The sequence below is a fragment of the Cyrtonyx montezumae genome, unplaced genomic scaffold (assembly GCF_038088225.1).
Source record: "Cyrtonyx montezumae isolate F1298 unplaced genomic scaffold, pur_monq_1.0 scaffold_0, whole genome shotgun sequence".
Lineage (NCBI taxonomy): Eukaryota > Metazoa > Chordata > Aves > Galliformes > Odontophoridae > Cyrtonyx > Cyrtonyx montezumae.
The window spans coordinates 40,543,971-40,562,813 of record NW_027071824.1 but is presented as its reverse complement, the minus strand read 5'-3'; the positions used below and the strand labels follow the sequence as shown (position 1 = coordinate 40,562,813).

Here is an 18,843-nt window from a genome sequence, read left to right as displayed (position 1 = left end):
TTGGCAGCTCTTCAGAGCACTCTAGTTCTAGAGCAGAACCCTACAAGGGGTGCTAGTAATACTACTCCTACCGTGAGTCTTCAGAAAATAGGTAATTTAACAACATATTCATGTTTCTTCACAATTCAACTAAAAAAAAACCCAACAAAAAAACCCCACAGATTCTGTAGTGAACAAGATTGGAAAGGAGAGCAGCTACTTTAATGATAAAGTAGATGATCTTCTTCGGTTCTGTGGAAAAAAAGTGACCTTATCAGCCACAAGTAACTTTAAAAATATATATATTTAACTGTTCTCTTTTGGGAAAGTTTGCCACTTCATCAGTCCAACTGCAGTTCTTTCTTTCCAATACCTCAGTATCGTTAATTTAAAGGGAGAACTTAACATCACCACTCTTGAGTTACTTGACAGCTTACAGCTTTGCCTGTGGGAGGAACACTGCTCTCAGGGACATGTTACATAACAATGCAGATGTCATGTTTCACCTGGCACAGCACAACTACAAACTTAAATTTTGCTGAGATCCATCGAAGTATGGGTTCTTAAAACCCTGAAAATCAGCAGAGCACCTTCCGAAGCATTACAGGCTCCTCCCTCTGAAAGTACTTTCAAAATGTGAAAGACAAACACTTTCTGTAAAAGCTAGACTATTGGATGAACTGTGATTAATACATAAGAAAAATAAAGATACTTCAACGCCTCTCTGCAGAAGCAGTGTAAGAGACTTGGAATTAAGTGGAAAAATGGTATCATTGTCAGAAGTGACTCAACCAAGAAAAGCCTCTTAGAAAGTCTGCCTGACAGATCCATATACCCAAGACCTAAGCTTTAAAACGTAGTAAGCCTTGGTCATCTAGAAGTTACAGGATTGTTTATTTGGTTTTGTCTTTTTTTTTTTGGCAGGGAGCATTGTTTATTTTTCACTCTGTAGTGGGTTCACTATAGAACTAGTTCTGGGTTTTGGGTATTGAATAGAACAAGTAACAAAAAGTCATCACTTCCTCCCATTGTGGATGTCATGCTCACTATTGAAATGAACCCTCACTTAAATGATTCTAATTTTTACTTCCTGCCATTGGTTAGCATTGTGTCCCTCTGTCAGAAAAAAAACAGCCTTTGCTACTGGAACATACTCTGTTTCTGAAGACCTAATTTAGTATGATACTATAATTATGGCTTGGTGTCATAATTCCCATCTTCATTAGTGATCACAACGTGATTTCTTTTTCGAATTTTCCACAAATTTTACCTATTGTTTCACTACTAACATTTCGAAGCTGCATTAACTCAGAACAACAAGATCAACAGCAACTCCAAAATTAAAGCACAAGTGATCATTACCACACACAATATTCGTGACCTTCAATTCACACCAGGTTAACTCCTCACAATTATTGTATTCAGTCAAGGTCTGGCCACGTACTGCTGGATCTTGGCTGTAAAGGATGTATGTTGAAGAATGATGACAGACTTGGTCCGATACAATCTCATTCCCCTATGTTCTTATCACATTAGAGGAAGAGAAGGGGGCCTACAGGGAAGAAAGAGATTCTGAGTTTGTACAGATGTGTAGAAATGAAGCAAGTTTTTGTGGTTTCCCCAGGCAACTATTGGCTCAGGGTATTGTCAACATGCTATTCTCTTAGCAACAGCTCCAGTAGCTCACAAAGCACATAGCAGGATCTCCCTCATTCTGTTTGCTTATCACGTTAATATTTCTTTCTTATATCTGTGACTTCAAAATTAGAAACTCAACATTAGAGAACTGTGACGTTCCTGACAAGCTAGGTTATAAAGCAGCAGATTTTATAGATACCAGTTTCATTATCAGCTTCGTTGTTTTAATACACAAAAACCAGGTATACTCTTCAAAGCTTAAAGAAGTCTGTGCTACTACCAGGAAATAACAAAGGCATTGAAGGTTTACTGAAGGTTTTAAGAAAAAAGAAAAAAGGTTCCTTGTAGATAGATAGGAAGCAAAATCTTAACATAATCCATATAAACACAGTCAGCACGTGCAAGAGAAATGTCTGACATAAGAAGCAAAGATAACCAGCTCAAAAACACATGGAAGGTCAAAAGGGCAGATAAAGCCCACACTTTACCTGAGTCAAATCAAAGTAAAACTCAAACCAGGTATTTTTACCATTACCAAAAACTGATTTTCAGATTACTTTCCCACTGTACATGCTGGTATGGCAGCTCCTAACTTAACAAAATGACACACGAACACTGAGCTTTGACCTCTATTCAGGAACACTTTCTTACAAGCAAGGGAAGAGCACAACAACCAGACCCAGACTTATCAAGCCTGTCTCAGCAGATGACAGTCAAATATGGCATACGACGCAAGCAATACAATCAGTAGAAATAGTGCAATGGAGAACCATCCAGACCAATAAGGAACACACAGTGAATACCCACACATAATAAAAGCATTCTCAAGGACAGAGTAAAAACTCACCTGCCAGAGTGCAGAGCACCAACCTGTGTGACCCACACTGTTGTTTGGGAACCTATAACAGAATTCTACAGTTCTCAGTATCCGAAAACAAAACAAAAAAATAACAAGCAAACAAAAAAACAAACCAAGACAAATACTCACAGGCTGTGAACTCTAAGATCACAATCCATCAAACAACTACAAGACAACAGCAAAATATGAAGAAATTAAAACCATGCTTACTTTAAACTGTCTTGCAACTCCTTTTTAGCAGTCAGCTGTTGCTCAGTAGCTCCCTCTATTTCACAGCATGTGGCTCTAATTCTGAAAAACAAAGCAGGAACACCTTTGCCTAGAAGCAGCAGCCAAGCTAAGAGCTGCTCTTGGTTTTTAGAGTTCTATGTTCTACAGATTCAGAAAAAGAGTGGATCTAATCTTGTTCAAGTTATTATTTACATGTGAAGAGCAAAGGATGTGTAGCAGAGCATAATCTTCTATATCTGCCAGATGGCTCCTTTGATATTTAATTGCTAAGCAGCAACATATTTTCACTAGTATAATCTAAATGTTATTTACCAATCCATATGATTCAATAAGAACACTCATTATATGCATACTACATCACAAACAGAATTTTTTCCCAATATTAGTTTTACGTGGGACACAAGATTATTTACTCAGGAAAAGCCTTCTCTGCCAGATGAAGCTCTTTCATTCATCATGTAAAATCTTCTGCCTGTTCTCCTGGATGTTAAAAATTTAGGAAAATAAAGCAGCAGGTTTTATTTTGAAGATAAGTGAACGGTGTTGATTTCTCATTAAACAAATTATGCGTAAATATAGTTTACCATAACACTAGTAAAGTTAGGAGTGTTTACCTCTAGAAGAGGGTGAGTACCACAAAGAGATAAAAATATAAAGAGATTACAATTTTGCTGTTAGACTTAACCACTTGCAAAGCAATAGTACTTTTAAATTTAAGATTTGTAACATAGATCTGGTGTAACACTGCTCTCTTGTGGTTAAATACATGCAGTTCATCCACAGAACACGTCATTTTCATCAATTATTTTCAAAAACCCTTAGTGTATTTTATTCCAAGATATTTGTTCCTGGTTAGAGGTTTACCACAGCCAGCACCAGTTCCACCCCTGGCAGTGCTACCTATTTTTTGCACAAAAAGGGCAAATTTAGCCTCCCACTTCTGATTCTCTGATCCACTGAAGTTAAAAGCCTCTATTTGTCTTAAAAAGAAGGTGTGAGCGCTTCTATTCCAATATCAACCAAAATGAAATTCTGAACGCTTCTACTCACACATACAAAGGTTGCTCCAAAAGTAATGCCTCCTATCTTACTACGATGGCCCATGACATCATTAGCAGATGTTGGTGGTGTGGCAATAAAGGTTGAACCTTCCCACCAGTATTCCATTATATGCTATTGCTGAGCAACAGATGGAAGCAGAGGGGCAGTCTGACAGAACGGTGCCTGACATGGAAATGACAATGAAGAAAATGTGTGTCCTCCATGTAGAAACAACAGCACCCACTGACATTCGCAGATGCTTGCTGAATGGTTTTGAAGACCAAACAGTGGATGTGAGAACAGTGAGGCAGCGAACGGTGTGTTTCTGCAGTGATGACAGCAACAGAAAAGATAAGCCACATTCCAGACAACTGTGATTCTTACAAGCGTGACATGCAGGCTCCTGTTCATGGCTGGGAAAAACACATAGCAAGCAGTGGTGACTATGTTGAAAAATAGTGGTTTGTAGCTGAGAATTTGCTCTATCAAATCATGTTACTATGCTCTCTGTTGAAGCTCCTGGGGAAATAAACAGGAGGCATTACTTTCAGAACAACCTATCTAAATAAACTGGATGGCCACACGCAAAGAGCTGCGGTCAAGGTCTCAGTGTCCAAGTGGACACCGGTGATGAGAGATCAGTGCTGGGACCAGTGTTATTTAGTATCTTCGTAGGTGACATAGACAGTGGGACTGAGCACACCCTCATCAAGTTTGCAGATGACACCAAGCTGAGTAGTGCAATTGATGCTCTAGAGAGAAAGGATATTGTCCAGAGGGACCTGGACAGTATTGAGAGGTGAGTGCCAATCTAATGAAGTTCAACAAGACCAAGTGCAAGGTCTTGCACCTGGGTCAGGACAAGCCCAAGCACAGATAAAGGTTGGACAGGAAATGGCTTAAGAGCAGCCCTGAGGAAAGGATTTGGGGAGTGTCAGTTGATAAAAGATTCAACACAAGCCAGCAATGCACTTGCAGCCCAGAAGGCCAACCATATCCTGGGTTGCATCAAGAGAAGCATGATCCAGGTCAAGAGAGATGATTCTACCCCTCCACTCTGCTCTTATGAGACCTGATGTGGAGTACTGTGTTCAGTTTTGGGGTTCCCAACACAAGATGGACATCCAGCTGTTGGAACAGACCCAAAGAAGGGCCACAAAAATTATCAGAGGCCTGATGTACCTCCCCTACAACAGGCTGAGAATTGGGGCTCTGCAGCCTGGAGAAGAGAAGGCTCTAGGGAGACCTTACAGCAGCCTTCCTGTACCTGACTGGGGCCTACAGGAAAGCAGGAAGGGCTTTTTATAAGGGCAGGTAGCAAGAGGACGAGGGGAAATGGTTTTAAACTGGAAGAGGATTTAGAGTAGATATTAGGAAGAAATTCTTTACGGTGAGGGTTGTGAGACACTGGAACAGGTTGACCAGTGAGGCTGTGGATGCCTGCTACCCAGAAGCATTCAAGGTCAGGCTGGATGGGGCTTTGAGCAACCTGGTCTATAGGAGGTGTCCCTGCCTATAGGAGGGGGTTGAAACAAAATGATCTTAAAGGTCCCTTCCAACTCTACAAATTTTGATTCATATTCACAATTAAGTACTTAAGTTTCAAAAATGAGATCATGAAATGCGTTTTATTAAAAATTATTCTTGATAAATTAGTCCTCCAGTTTTCAGTTGTTTCTAATGCTGTCAAACATGGGCCAAATTATTTAATTAGATTTTGAGATGTTATAGTATAAATTAAAGAACACAGACATGGTATTAGTTATCTCATAGGATATAGCCATTTTAATGATGCATTAATGATGCACATGTAACTCAAATAGATACAAAAACTACACTATAAAATGGATGAGAAATAGAAATTATTTTTATTAGTGACTTTAAACAGTGAGAAAATATTTCTGAACCACAAGAATTGGTAAATGGTCTGGGCAAAAATACTGAAAAGGACAAAATATTTCCCAACTGGAAAGACAGTTGTCCACTTCAGTCCTATAACATAATTTCATATATTATTAAAAAAATTACAGCAATTAAGACAGTGGAGCCCTAACCAAAATGGTCCAAGATAAAATTATGGAGCATGACATGCATGCTTATAAACCAGTGAACCATTTACAAACACTAAGAGAGGAAAAGACTTTCCGAGGACCGTTCTAGACTATGCCTTTCACATTTGTCAATCAAACTGAAAGAAACAAAACTAGAATTACTTGTTATATATAAACAGATGCAAGCATTAATATGGCTTAGTTTCATTTGATATAATGTATTTTATCTCCTGAAGATTACCATTCTTTTAAAATAATCCTTACTCTTCAGAAATAGAAAATCTTGAAGGAGACAGTGATCAGGAGAGATGGTCTGATTGCAATAATGTAGGGAGAAATACTGAGATGACAAGAGGTAGGTCAACTGTCTGAATGGAATATAACTATGATATGCATATTCTACACAGTATGTGATGCTGCTGCACGCAAGCAGTAGGCAACAAAATAAAAGAATTTCGTATATTTACTGAAGAATCTACAATGGTTTCGCTGCTAGGTTATACTAACTTATTTAAGTACAGCAAAGGTATAACCAAATAAAAAGCTCATACTCACCCTGAGTACATTTTATCCAATAACAAAGATTTTCAGTTTTCAAAACTAAAAAGAAACAAACGTATAAGCTGTAAAAAAGAAAAGATAGTTTGTCCCATCAACATGCCTTCAGAAACAATTATCAGTTTGTTTAAAAGTCAAAATCACAAAATCAAGAGTTTTGTTGGGACGTAGTGTCTTAATCTTATAAATCTTTTAATTACTATTTAGACTCTACGAAGATGATTATGAAAGTTCACCTCAGGTACTCTGAAATAATATGATAATTAATGCCTTGACTTACGCTTCAAAAGTTCAAGAAGTATTTTCTGTTCCTGGCAATAATTTTCCTAAACAAGGCAAAGAAATGAGTTGTAGGCTGACACGTGAGCAGGAATTTGAGATGATAGGCACTAACACTGAAAAAAAACAACAAACAAACAACAACAACAGAAACAAGATAAAAATACATGTATGTGAAAAGCTGCATGGTTTTACAGTCTTGGACCTTGTCAGCTTTAAATTTTAGAAGTTTGTCATTAAAACTTTAAGAGAACCAGCAACCCTTCACAGCTGTATTGAAATACTAAAGGTATTTCAGCTTACATCAGTTCTTTTCAAAAACCTTAGCACAATCATCAACATATTCCACTGAAGTTAGTTGATCTTGTATATAAGCTAGCTTATTCTGTGATTTTGTGAAAAGTTACTAATAGTCTGTTTTGAATAATATTTAATAGTGAATTCATTTACAAAATGAATGAGTTCGTTGTAAAATCTCAATATTTAAACAAGTAAAACAAAGCTTTTCATTAATACCATTTAAACAATACAAAAGACCATACAAAACAGTACACTCTCCATGCCAAACTGTACAGTACCATAAAAGCACACACCTAAAAGAAAGAAACTCTCCTTTGCATTAATGCTTTACAATGTTGCACAGAAGAAAAAGAGCTGTATTTTCTCCCTAAGAGTTGTAAAAATAAGCTTTTACATCTTACAACACTTCTTTAACTGCAAGTTAGTAACATGCCACTGACCAAGGATAAGACAAATGTCAAATTTTCATGTATTCTTCTCATCCCAGAGAAAACACCCATGTAATTCATAGCTTACTTTGAATAAACCCAGGAAGTAATACAGATGTAGCTGAAGTCTGCTGGAACATTCCCCTGAGTCTTCTCACCCACCCCTATATTGCTAGGAGTTATATTGCCACTGGACAGTAAAGGCTATTTATAGGTCAAGAGGGCATGGGTTCTTAGAAGACAGAGTTGCATCAAAGTTGTTGATACAGATGCTTCAGAGTCCAAGAAAATGAGATGACAAAGCTAAATCTTGTTAAATCTGAAAGGGAGAAAAATCTCTGCAAACTGGGGCTAACATTTTCATTTTAGACTAGAGCGTTCAATATTTTGCAACTTCTTAGTACTGAAAACTGTCAGATGTTATTATATGCCTCCCTCAGAGTTCTCAAGGTATATCACAGTTCTTTGCCTTATCTAATTCAGTGGAACAAGAAACAAAACCTGATTCCTTCACAGGTGAAACCGGTACATAGCTGTAAAGAAAAACAAAACAAAACATGGGGCCTATGACTTCTCCCCCACCTCCAAGCAAGCAGATCAGCTATAAAAAACTATTACAGCATTATGGCACAGTTCACAGTACATTAACTCAAAAAATCAGAGATAGTACCTAGTAGTCTGGAGACCCAAACATTAACATTTGTGGATGCTCACTAACATTTGTGGATGCTTCCAAAGTCTGATAGTAGATTGCTGGTTTAAGACTCAGACAGTTCAAAACAATATTTCTTCCTAAAGAGAGAAGAAACTACTGACCACATATAGCAATAGAAGACTACTACAGCCAGAGCTTCCTAATTAACTCATTCTTCACTGCAGAAATTCCACCCTTCACATTTGTCAGTCTCAATAGAATAGTCATAAGTGCAGAGATCCCCTGGATCTATGAATGCTGACATAACAAGAGGTAACTCGCTCAGTATCTGAAGTGCAAAGAGGTGAAGCAAAACAGAGCTCTTTCACAAGCTTTACACATAACAGGACCCACTTGCTCTCATGTTCTTTTCTGCAAGCGCTCGTGGACTTCTTCCACTGCTGCTCTCTGCTATATCAGAGCAGCAGACAAAAGACAACTAGAGGTTGGATAGAAGAGGAAAAGTTTACTAAGCAGAGGGACGAGCTGCCTATTCTGTGTGGATATAATTGCAGTTTACATAGAGACTTTTAGAAGGAAAGAGAAACGGAATGTCTGGCTATTATGGACTGTGAAAAGAAATGAGAGAACGTGATAAAGTTCACCACATGGTAAAAATGGGGAAGAAACATCTTGAAAACACTATTTAAGAAACAAATAGTTCCATAAGCTCCAATTTCAGTCAAAATATAACTTCTGAAATGGAATCTAAAGAACTGAATTTGAACAGTAACTTCTACCAACTCAGCAAATTAGACTGGGCAGCAACAGGGAATCCAAATGACATTGTACTCTGTGTAGGAAAATAGAAGACACACAAGGACATGCAATGGATACAGTTCACAGTTCAACTGATGTAAAGTTTGTTTTTATGCACCTGGACCATTAGACAAACGATTAAGTAAAGGCAGCTGTTTTAAACAGTCAATCACAACTAATTTGTAAATAGAACTTTCAGTACTCTGTCAAGAAAAGTTTAAGCTCTCTTTTAAGTAATTTTAGATGATACAATCTAAGAATTGTCTACTGCGGTCAGCTCCTGAGATACAAAACAGTCTGCAAGACACAAATGTCACTACTACACACACATCTATGATACAAAGGAAATTTTATTGCATACACTCCAAACAAAGTCTACAGAGAAGCCAGTAGGAGAAATAACATGGTGCTTATTTATACACAAAAGCTAGACTACATGCTAGCAGATCTCTCTAAAGTCTCTTCTTCTGCGAAGACAACTCCCTCAAATTACAAGCGTTTAACAGACAGCCTGCAGTGTGCTTAGAACAAGACAAAGCTTCACAAATAAGTTTGTCCATGGACGCAAAGTAAATTGAAATATTATTTGCACATGAAGTATGGAGTTGTATTAACAAACTGCAAAGAAAACTGAGGAAACTATACTACAGTGTTAGCTACCATGAGCTGTACAGTGTCACCTACATATAAGACACTCCAATCAAAACTTTATACTATTTCATTATTTACACTCAAGTGCAGAGAAAGCACACACCTCAGCTGCCACACCAATGATTCCATTTCTTTCATACATTTATTTATTTTATTTCCCAGGTTTAAGACATAACGTCCCATAATAACAAGATACTTTTTTTGGCTGTGTGCTTCTCATAAAGCATCCAATTCACAAGTTTGGATGCTGGGTAACTAATTTCACATGCCTACAATCCAAACTTCAACAGCATAGGGCGGATACATTCTAGAACACATTACAGCAGTTTCACAAAGAAGCACTGCCACTTACACACACTATCAAGTTTCCCCAGAAGTCTCCCTCCATCAGTTAAATATGAGGTCTCACTTTCCTCACTGACACTTGTTTAACTTTGTCAGTTCTTACAAGGGTAGAATTTGCATTTGGCTTCAGGCTGCAACGTCCCACCTAGGAAACAGGGATAGCATTATGTAAAATTGTACCAGACAACTGAATGAGAACTTTACAATAAATACAGATTACAATAAAGACAGTTTAAAGATATTTTCAATTAAAAAAAAAAAAAGTTCTGCACTTCTCTTAACCTAGGAAGAATAAGATAGTAAACCTGTGAACTGACTTTAAGCACATTTATCCTTCAGAACACCCATGGGTAGACAATTAGAATAAGCATACTCATTATACTAATCTTCCAGTTAAGCCAAAAGAGCTCATCTTTCTTTATCTACTCCTGAACATGGTACAGCTCTCCAGTCCCTATTCCAGGACTTTAATAAATTTGGAACAAAAGTTGATCCATAAATAAGCTCTTGCTGAATCTCACTTCTATCTTCCCATCTAGAATCAAGTATGTCAGCCATGCAATCCACGGATCTATAATATCCAGTATAATAATAGCCGGGCTGTTTTGTTTTTAACAACTTTCTAACTGTATTATTTCATGTGCTCTTCATCAACATTCAGAATCTTTATTCAAAATAAAGATGCAGAGTTTGGAGAAAAGATGCTGCCACAAGAGAAATACTAAACTCAGTGCTTTCATTTTGGTCTTTGAACACATAGAACATGTTAAGCAGACCTGCTACCTTCCTGAAATTTTTATTCGCAAAATTAGTTAGCTAATTAATAGCCTTATTAACTACACACTGTTTCTACACATGAATAACTACTGATTACCATCAAGCAAATGTCCATAGCTCAATCAGCCATGTGCTAAATTTTTCAAGGATATGAAGAACTTATATAAAAACATACCAGTGGGATTTCTGGACTAGAAAATGGGGAGCTATCAAAAGATCTGTTTTCTTTGTCCAGTGAATCATCCTCATCTTCATACTTATGTGCAAATTTCTGTTTTAGTGCATGAGTTAGTAGAGCAACTGGATCCCAATCTGAACTTCTCCTTTTTTTCTGTTTAGGTACAGGAGTACCTCCAGGAGACCTATAAGGAAAGAAAATGTGTTATCTCCTGCCCAGAATTATGTGCTTAGCTGACTAAAATCTCAATACACAAATTCTGTATACATCCTATCCTATACTAGGTCACACTAATCGTGCTGCTCACATTATTTCCAGGCAATACACTAAATAGGACTAACAGTACACTTAAGAACTTGCCAGTCAGACTGTTAGCTCAAAAACGCTGCTCCTTAAAGAAAAGTGGCAGTAGGTCAATGAAGTGTTAAAAGTACTGGAGTAAAAGGAAAAAACAGAAGTACAGTTTTCATAGCAGGTTACATTTCTAAGCTATTTTAAAGCATACTAGTGGGAGATACCCATTGTGTTGAAAAAGGTTATGAAATAAATATGTTGATTTAGACTTCAGTAAGAATTATAGAGGAAAAAAAAGAAAACTTGCACAATTCCTCAGAGCAACCATTCTTAAAGGAAAACACCACCTCATTTAAGTAAATATGCATCCAGGTGACAATAAAGTCCCATTTATATAAATTGCATCTGAATTCACTTCATCCTTCACCCACCACTCCCACCAGGGAGGTGGTGGAGTCACCAACCCTGGAGGTGTTCAAGAAACATTTAGACGTTGCACTAAGGGACACTATGATTGGCAAAGGAAAGTTATCAAATTTGGCACAAAGGCTTCTAAGAGTTCTTCCATCCAAGAGAGCACCTAACCCATCCAAACATGAAATGTTTATAGCCAAAATTACAAAAGTAGAGTCTGTATTGTAATTTATAAAAGTTGTTCTCATCAAATCCGAAATTGAAAGATGGCAAAAAGACATGAGATCAGAAGAGCACCTAGCACGCCAGTGCCAACACAAATGCAGAAATCAGTGACTAGTCCAATAAATTAAGTCATAAAAGGCCATGCCAACCACTGAAATATTTGAAACAAATCTGTAAGTACTCAGACTTTTGCCTAGTAAAGTGCTGCTTCCGGATCAATGAATTGTTCCTAAAGCACAATGACAGCAGTGAGTTCAAAGTCTGGCAGTTTCAGATGATGTAATTTAACATGAATCCTGAGAGGACATAGTTCACCCTTCATATACAATCAAGCTGTTGGAGCACTTGCCCACTGTGTAAGGTGGTGCTCAGGTGTCAGAAGCAGGAATCGTCATGCTCTCAGCTTTGGAGAACAAAGCTCTGTTCTTCCTATTAAAGTGTCAGACTGCTGCCTGACAGACTGGACAACAACACAGGCTCAAAGGTAGAAGGAATGACTGCAGATATAAATTCATCGTTCAGTTAAGTTCTCCCTTCAGAATTCAAGTAGATGCCTAAATCCAGAAGCATTCCAGATACACACCTATCAGTTCCTACTAAGTGTGCCTCTGCTCAACACAACAATCGTTAACAATATGATTGTAAACATTTCACTTCTCACCTTCTTCTTTCACAGTACATGAAAGCATATGGAAGAAAGCATACAGGTACTGCTCTGAAAATAATGCCTCCTACTTTATGAAGTTGGCCCATAATGGGAGAAGTTGGTTGTATAGCAGTAGAGCTTGAAGCTTCCTGACAACATTCTCTTATTCATTAAAGATTCAATTGCCCTTGCATACTTTTTTTTTTTAAGCTCTAGAAGTTCAGAAAAGACATCTGACAACTTTTATCACATCTGGCATAGCAGACCAACACTGACATGAAGACATGTTATAGGCTTTAGTAAGGAATTTTTGTAACCTGTCAACAGCTCTTAAAATCAAAACAGTAGACCATGAAGAGCATTATAATACAATTGCACTATTTACACTCATGAAACATCTTCAATGAGACATGGCATGTATTTAACAGTTCAAAGGAAAGACCAGAATATTTTGGTTAAGTTAGTTCCCAGTGTTTCCCAAAAGATGTCCTTTCACAGTGAATGTAAAGTTTATTTTTTAAAGCAGTTTCCGGTAACTTTGTAGGTTATTTTTAAATAGACTCAGTCTTGAAACAAAAGTCACACACACACACCAAAGACTCAAACAACCTGAGAAATGTATACTAATGCAGGATACTAGTTTTAAACACTGTGACATTCAGCATTTTCTAACTGATCTAAAAGCCACACCATGAGTATCTTATATTCCGATCTTAGAACTTAAACAATATGAACTTCAGTTTGTGAATAGAAGCTGCTTCATCTTGGTGCTCTCTGCTGCTGCTTAAACTGCTGTGATGACTGCATAACCTTGGATAACTCAGGTACACGTTCAATTCAACCCACCTCTCAATAGCACGCAACTGAACTTTGTTTAGATCTTTCAAAACATCCATCATGCTAGGAATGTTCTTCATTCTCTGGGGATCAGCACTATCACCTGTAGTTGAAGCACTGTTTCTCGCAGCACGACGCTGTTTTATAAGTTCAATTGCTGAATTACTAGCATCAATACCAGATGGTGCAGCAGAAGGAAGTGGGGGAGGAGAAGGAATTGCAAAGTGATTGTGAGAGACAGACAATGGCGTAGAAGTCATGGCTGGCACTGGGTAAGATCCATCTGGAATGCTGAATGTTCTAAAGGGTTCTGAATGCAGTCATAAAAGAAAAAGAGGGATTTTATTTTTAAAAATCAGTAGTACCTTAGCAATTAGCAACATTAAATCTGAGTCGTCCTAGACATTGCTTAAGTCAAGACAAGACGGCCAGCCCTCTTAAAGCACTCCTTACACAATTCATACATCACAACACAGAAGAAAATAACTATAATTAAAACCAAGAACAATTTTGGTTTTAAAGACATAGATTAAGAACACATAAAATAACAGATCTGACGTGGTTACAATAACCCAAATGAAGCACCAGCAAAGAAAACTACAAAACATAAAACAGACTACAAAAACTGTACGCAGAGCGCCAAGGAGAAGCGTCAGCAGAACTAAGCTGAAGGATAAGAGGCCTCAGAACTGTTTAAGCTCGCTTGGCACAACACTCACTACACAAATGTAAATCACATCTGTCCCAATGCTTGAACAACAGTGGAGTGTACAAGGCAAGCACGATCTCAGATCATTTAAGGGAAAAGTCACAAGACTGAAGCACATACTACAAACTATCTTTGATGCTCCGAAGGTGGTTAGACATCTACTTGGAGCACTTGTTTCTCTTAAATCCTGAACCTGACTTCCTTAGAATGTTTTAACTGTTATTTTGATAACTTGTCAGGAGCTGTTAAAATTATTTTTTTAAACAGTAATTGTAATTGGTGGTTCAATTGGTTCCTTCACAAGCATGAAAATAAATAGACACTATATAGGATCAATTGCATTTGAAATTGGCAAGCAAGCTATGAAAATCACAGAATTGTAGGTGTTAGAAGGGACCTCCAGAGATCATGGAGTCCAAGCCCCCTGCCAAAGCAGCTCCCTAGCCCAGGTTGCACAGGTAGGCGTCCAGGCAGGTCTGGAACGTCTCCAGAGAAGGAGACTCCACCACCTCTCTGTGCAGCTGTGCCACTGCTCCGTCACTGCACTGTGAAGAAGTTCCCACACACATTCGTGCAGAACTTCCTATGCATCAGTTTGTGAAAAAAAAAAAGTTGAAAGGTAGGGAGGATGGGGAAGAATAAGACTGTAAAAAATACTGAATAAATAAACAAACCACACACACCAATAACAACAATACAACCATCAGAAAATAAATACTACTTTCATAAATTGTGTTGGTGTTAAGTAACTTCAGATGAAGAAATTAGAGATATTCTGTATCAATGTCAGAGGCATGGCAATCCATGAAGACCCCTAAGGCATAAAAACCCAGAAAGGCTTACGTGATGGTATGCTTCCCAATGTCTGTCCTGCAACAATTGCAGCAATCTGAGTACGAAGAAAAGTTAGCTCATCTTCCAGCGCAGAAATTTTCTGGAGTGCTGCTTGATCAACAACACTGTCTTTCTGCGTACTGTTTTTTGAAACACTTGGTATGGAATCCATAGATGGATGTAAGTCACGATAAGCTGTACTTTTTTCTTTTCTCCACAATTCAGTCCTAGAAAGGAATAAAAGTCAGTTTAAAAGGATCAGCCAGCAAAAGAAATCTCAAGACTCTGCATCTATCCAAGCAAGTTGTCATCATTCTGCAAGACATAAAATTTGCAAACTATTTGCTTAGACGTTTAGCTGCTCATAGCTTTAAAAGTGTTTTAAATCTCCCTTAGTTGAAGTAAGATACAAATCCTTGAACAGTCATAATCAAAATAGATAGTTTACTCAGGGATAAACTGCACGTGGCTGTAATGCAGAACTGAGCTGTTACTGTTCCATTCGACTACAGTGCCTCTCCCTCCCCCACTGCATGAGACAACAGGTACAAAAGGCAGGGAGAGTCAGATAGCAATAATCTCTTTAAAATTACTTCGCACATTTTAGTCATTTATCAAACACTGCAAGAGCTGCTGTAAGCAGCAAAGCTGTAATCTTCCAGGAAGTATAATGGAGGATAATCATGAATGTTAATGCTTACAAATAAGAATCTTATCTTTTATAAGCTACATATGTAACACAGATGCATTAGAGAACTGTGCTACAGCTCTTGTATTTCAATTTTAAAAGTTACTTCAAGACTGAGCCTGCAGAAATAACTTAAAATACAGAATGAGTGCAAAATCAAACTATCAGAATGAGACAACGAAATTACAAATCAATTTACTTTATTCCAAATTCACTGAGTTTTCACTGAAACAAAACCAGACCTTTCTCCTTACATCCATCACCCTTTTACTTCAAACCACACCTGCAATGCTGTTTTCTGATTTTCAAAAATGTTGCTTTACATACTAGGTCAGAAGGAAGAGATATGCATTACACCTGTCATTGAAAAACATCCCACAGAGCCAGGAGAGGAGGAGGAAGGAAGAACAGTAACAACAGAAAAATGAAGTGTCAAGACAGAAGTGTCTTGGATCTGAATTAGACCAACTAAAGAGCAGCATAAGCAAGATAAAACAGGACATGCAGTTCCTTTTAACAACACTCTTACTCTTCTAGTATTTCACAACTGCTTCAAAACCCAAAGATGAAAAACAAACTGCTGTTGACTTTCTTAAGAAATGTGATGTTTGGCTGAGGTATCTAGATATACTGGAGAACTGGGCAATCATCAACAGCATAAAACTTGAACAAACACCAGATTCTTCACCTGGGGTAGAATGTCAGACATATGCATACACTGGGAGACAAATGGCTGGAGAGCTGCAGAGCAGAAAGGAGCCTGGGGTGCTGGTAACAGCAGGCCAACATAAGCCAGCAGACAAGAGGGCAAATGACATTTTGGGATGTAATAAACACAGCGCAGCCAGCCAGTCAAAAGAGGTGATTCTCCCTCCACATTTCAGTGGTGGAGCAGCATCACCTGGAACATCATGTGCAGATCTGGGCTCCAGAATTTAGAGATGTGTATTAAGGTCCTTGAAGGTATCCAGAGGAATGCAGCAAAGCTGAACAGAAGGCTGGAAGGCATGTCTAGTGGGGAGAGGCTGAGGACACTGCAGTTAAGACTGCAGAAAAAGAGGCTGAGGGGTGACCTCACTGATCTTTACAACTTTATGAATAAAGGAACGTTGAGAGAAAGGTCCAAGTCTCTTCTCCCTGGTATCAAGTGATGGGACACACGGTAACAGCTAACAGATGCATCATGGGAGGTTCAGACTAGACCTTAGGAAAATCCTCATTACCAAGAGCGTAGTTTTGCACTGGAAGAATCTTCCCAGAGAGGCAGTTGATGCTCTGCACCTGTTCATATTTAGGGGGCATTTGGATAATACTCTTAATGAAATGCTTTAACTTCAAGTGAGTCCTGAAGTAGGCTGACAGACAGGGTTTGTAATTTTTATAGATCCCTCCCAACAGAAACTATTCTGTGTTCTTCGGCTCCTTAAAGAAAGTTTACACAAACAGCACTGTAGCAATCAGATTCAAAGGAGACATTTAAACATTCTTCCGCATTTTACCCTTTATAATTTTTATCTAAACTTTTGTAAACTAAGAAATGTCTCACGTTTGGTTGTAACATGCAAGTTTTCCTCAAACTTCTACCCTCACAAAATACTTCCTGAGTGAAAACGCAACTTAAAAATACTGCTGATTTATCTGACCTGCCATTAGGAGGGAAGACAGTACCCAGCATTAGAAATCTTTCAGATAAAAAATATTCTGCACAGGAAGTACTTCCAGTTAAAATGTTTGCAGGGTTGGTTTGAATGGAACCCTGAGAAGGTTTAGAGTTGTGAGGAACAAAAGACAAAAGTTTCTGCTATTACTCCTGTGTGTATATTTTATTTCTACTTACCTAAATCTAGCAAATGCTTGTCCTTCATCATGTGCTACCCACAGGACATCAGCAAGTGATGGAGCTGCAGAAGTTGGAACCATGCTTTGTTCATCGTGATCCAATGGACTCAGGTGGTGAACCAGCTAAGACAAAAACACACACAAAAAAAACCTGGATTTAGTGCACACTAAAAATTTTGCCTCAGCAAAAGATTTAACTAGCACTGTAAGCATGTTGAGAAGTGTGACCATAAGGGATGCAAAGTATCCAAAAAGCTTCTGAAAAAGATCAGGAAAGCTATTGCTGCCTTTAGAAATTAAAGATGTACGTAACTGAAGTCTTACGTATAAACGTAAATTGCTTACCTGAAAATAAGGTCTTGGGTACGGCTCTAAGGAAAGGATTGTCCCGAGTCTACGAACAACGCTTCGACTAGATCCATATTCCTTCCTTTGGCAAACGGATACAACCTGAAAATCAGAATGCTTTATATAAAGCCCTACGTTAAAGGATGTTAAAGAGATGTTCTACGTGACTAACGGCAACGCAGTCAGGTTGATGCAACCTTCCCATACTGTTCTCGAGCAAAGGTTCCAGGTGCTCAGCAGCCCGCTTCCAAAACCACATCCAGACAGCGCGTACCCAGCACGTACCAGCAGCACAAAGGCAGCGTTTCGAGTTACTGAGCGAAAAGAAGCGCGTTTTTCAGCAACCAGGCGCATTCGCGGCGCTCTCGGGAAAAGCCCTCCGTGTAAAACAACACAAGCGTACGGCGTACCTTGAGCTGGTACCTCCGTAAGGCCGCACACAGCTGCTGGACGCGCTCTCCCGACGGAGCCGCGGAGGAGAGGCAGGCTCGCACCGCCCGGCCGCCGCCCAGCACGCGTGTTTCCATGAAGGCGGCCTGCAGGAGAAGCAGCGAATGCAGACGGCGGCAGCTCCGCACCAACGGAACGCACGCCCCGGGAGCCGCAGCGGTGCCTCCCGCCCGTACGGGCTCTCCCTCCCCCGGGCAGCTCCGCCCGTCCCCGCCCGGCTCTCACCTGCTCGGGCGGCCAGCCCAGGTACTCCAGCAGGCGCCGCAGGAGGTGCAGCAGCAGCGCCATGGCGGCACCGCGAGGCAGACAAGGAGCGCGCCCCGGGCCGGCACCCCGCGCGCACGGAGCCACGGCGGGCGGCACCTACCGGCCACGGGGGCGGGACGGGAATCCCGCCACTAGGGAGACGGCACTGCCTAGCGCAGCCAACGGAGGCGCGGGGCGGGCCGCGCCCGCGGGGCGCGTCGGGAGGAGGAGGTTTGAATGCCGCCGGCACGGCGGTTGGGGCCGACATCGCCGGCGCCCCAAGCGGGGCAGCGAGCCACGCCTGCCTTAGTTTTGAGAACACGGGGCCAGGGAGGAAGGGTTTACGTCCACCAACGCTATACACCTGTGCGACATCTAAACCTTCAGCTTGCTCTGCATCTCTAATCCCGGCTCGTGAAAGCAGGCAAGCAGCATCCAACTCTGTTTCACAACAGGGCAACATGAATGCTTGTGTCCTTATCTGCTTAAGTGAAACCTTAATTTTAAAAAAAAATCTCTATTTGTGCCTTCCTCTGGTGATGTAA

At 39.6% G+C, this 18,843-nt stretch overlaps 1 protein-coding gene across 1 annotated transcript; it reads right to left on the bottom strand.

Annotated features, from left to right (window-relative positions):
* Positions 1-9,674: 9,674 nt before the first annotated feature.
* On the bottom strand, positions 9,675-18,355 carry MTFR2 (mitochondrial fission regulator 2). Its single transcript, XM_065733581.1, has 8 exons — positions 18,278-18,355; positions 18,013-18,138; positions 17,600-17,704; positions 17,253-17,377; positions 14,737-14,954; positions 13,194-13,494; positions 10,766-10,952; positions 9,675-9,958 (listed from the first exon to the last, which is right to left on the bottom strand). Exons 1-8 carry the CDS (start codon positions 18,338-18,340, stop codon positions 9,860-9,862), a joined length of 1,224 nt encoding a protein of 407 aa, XP_065589653.1. The 5' UTR covers positions 18,341-18,355; the 3' UTR covers positions 9,675-9,859.
* Positions 18,356-18,843: the final 488 nt, after the last annotated feature.

Coding starts and splice junctions, on each gene's coding strand:
- MTFR2 (XM_065733581.1), bottom strand. CDS start 18,340: ATGGCGCTGCTGCTGCACCTCCTGCGGCGCCTGCTGGAGTACCTGGGC. Junction 17,705..18,012: donor TACGGAGGTACCAGCTCAAG/GTACGCCGTACG, acceptor TCTGATTTTCAG/GTTGTATCCGTTTGCCAAAG. Junction 9,959..10,765: donor CTAGTCCAGAAATCCCACTG/GTATGTTTTTAT, acceptor CCTGTTTCCTAG/GTGGGACGTTGCAGCCTGAA.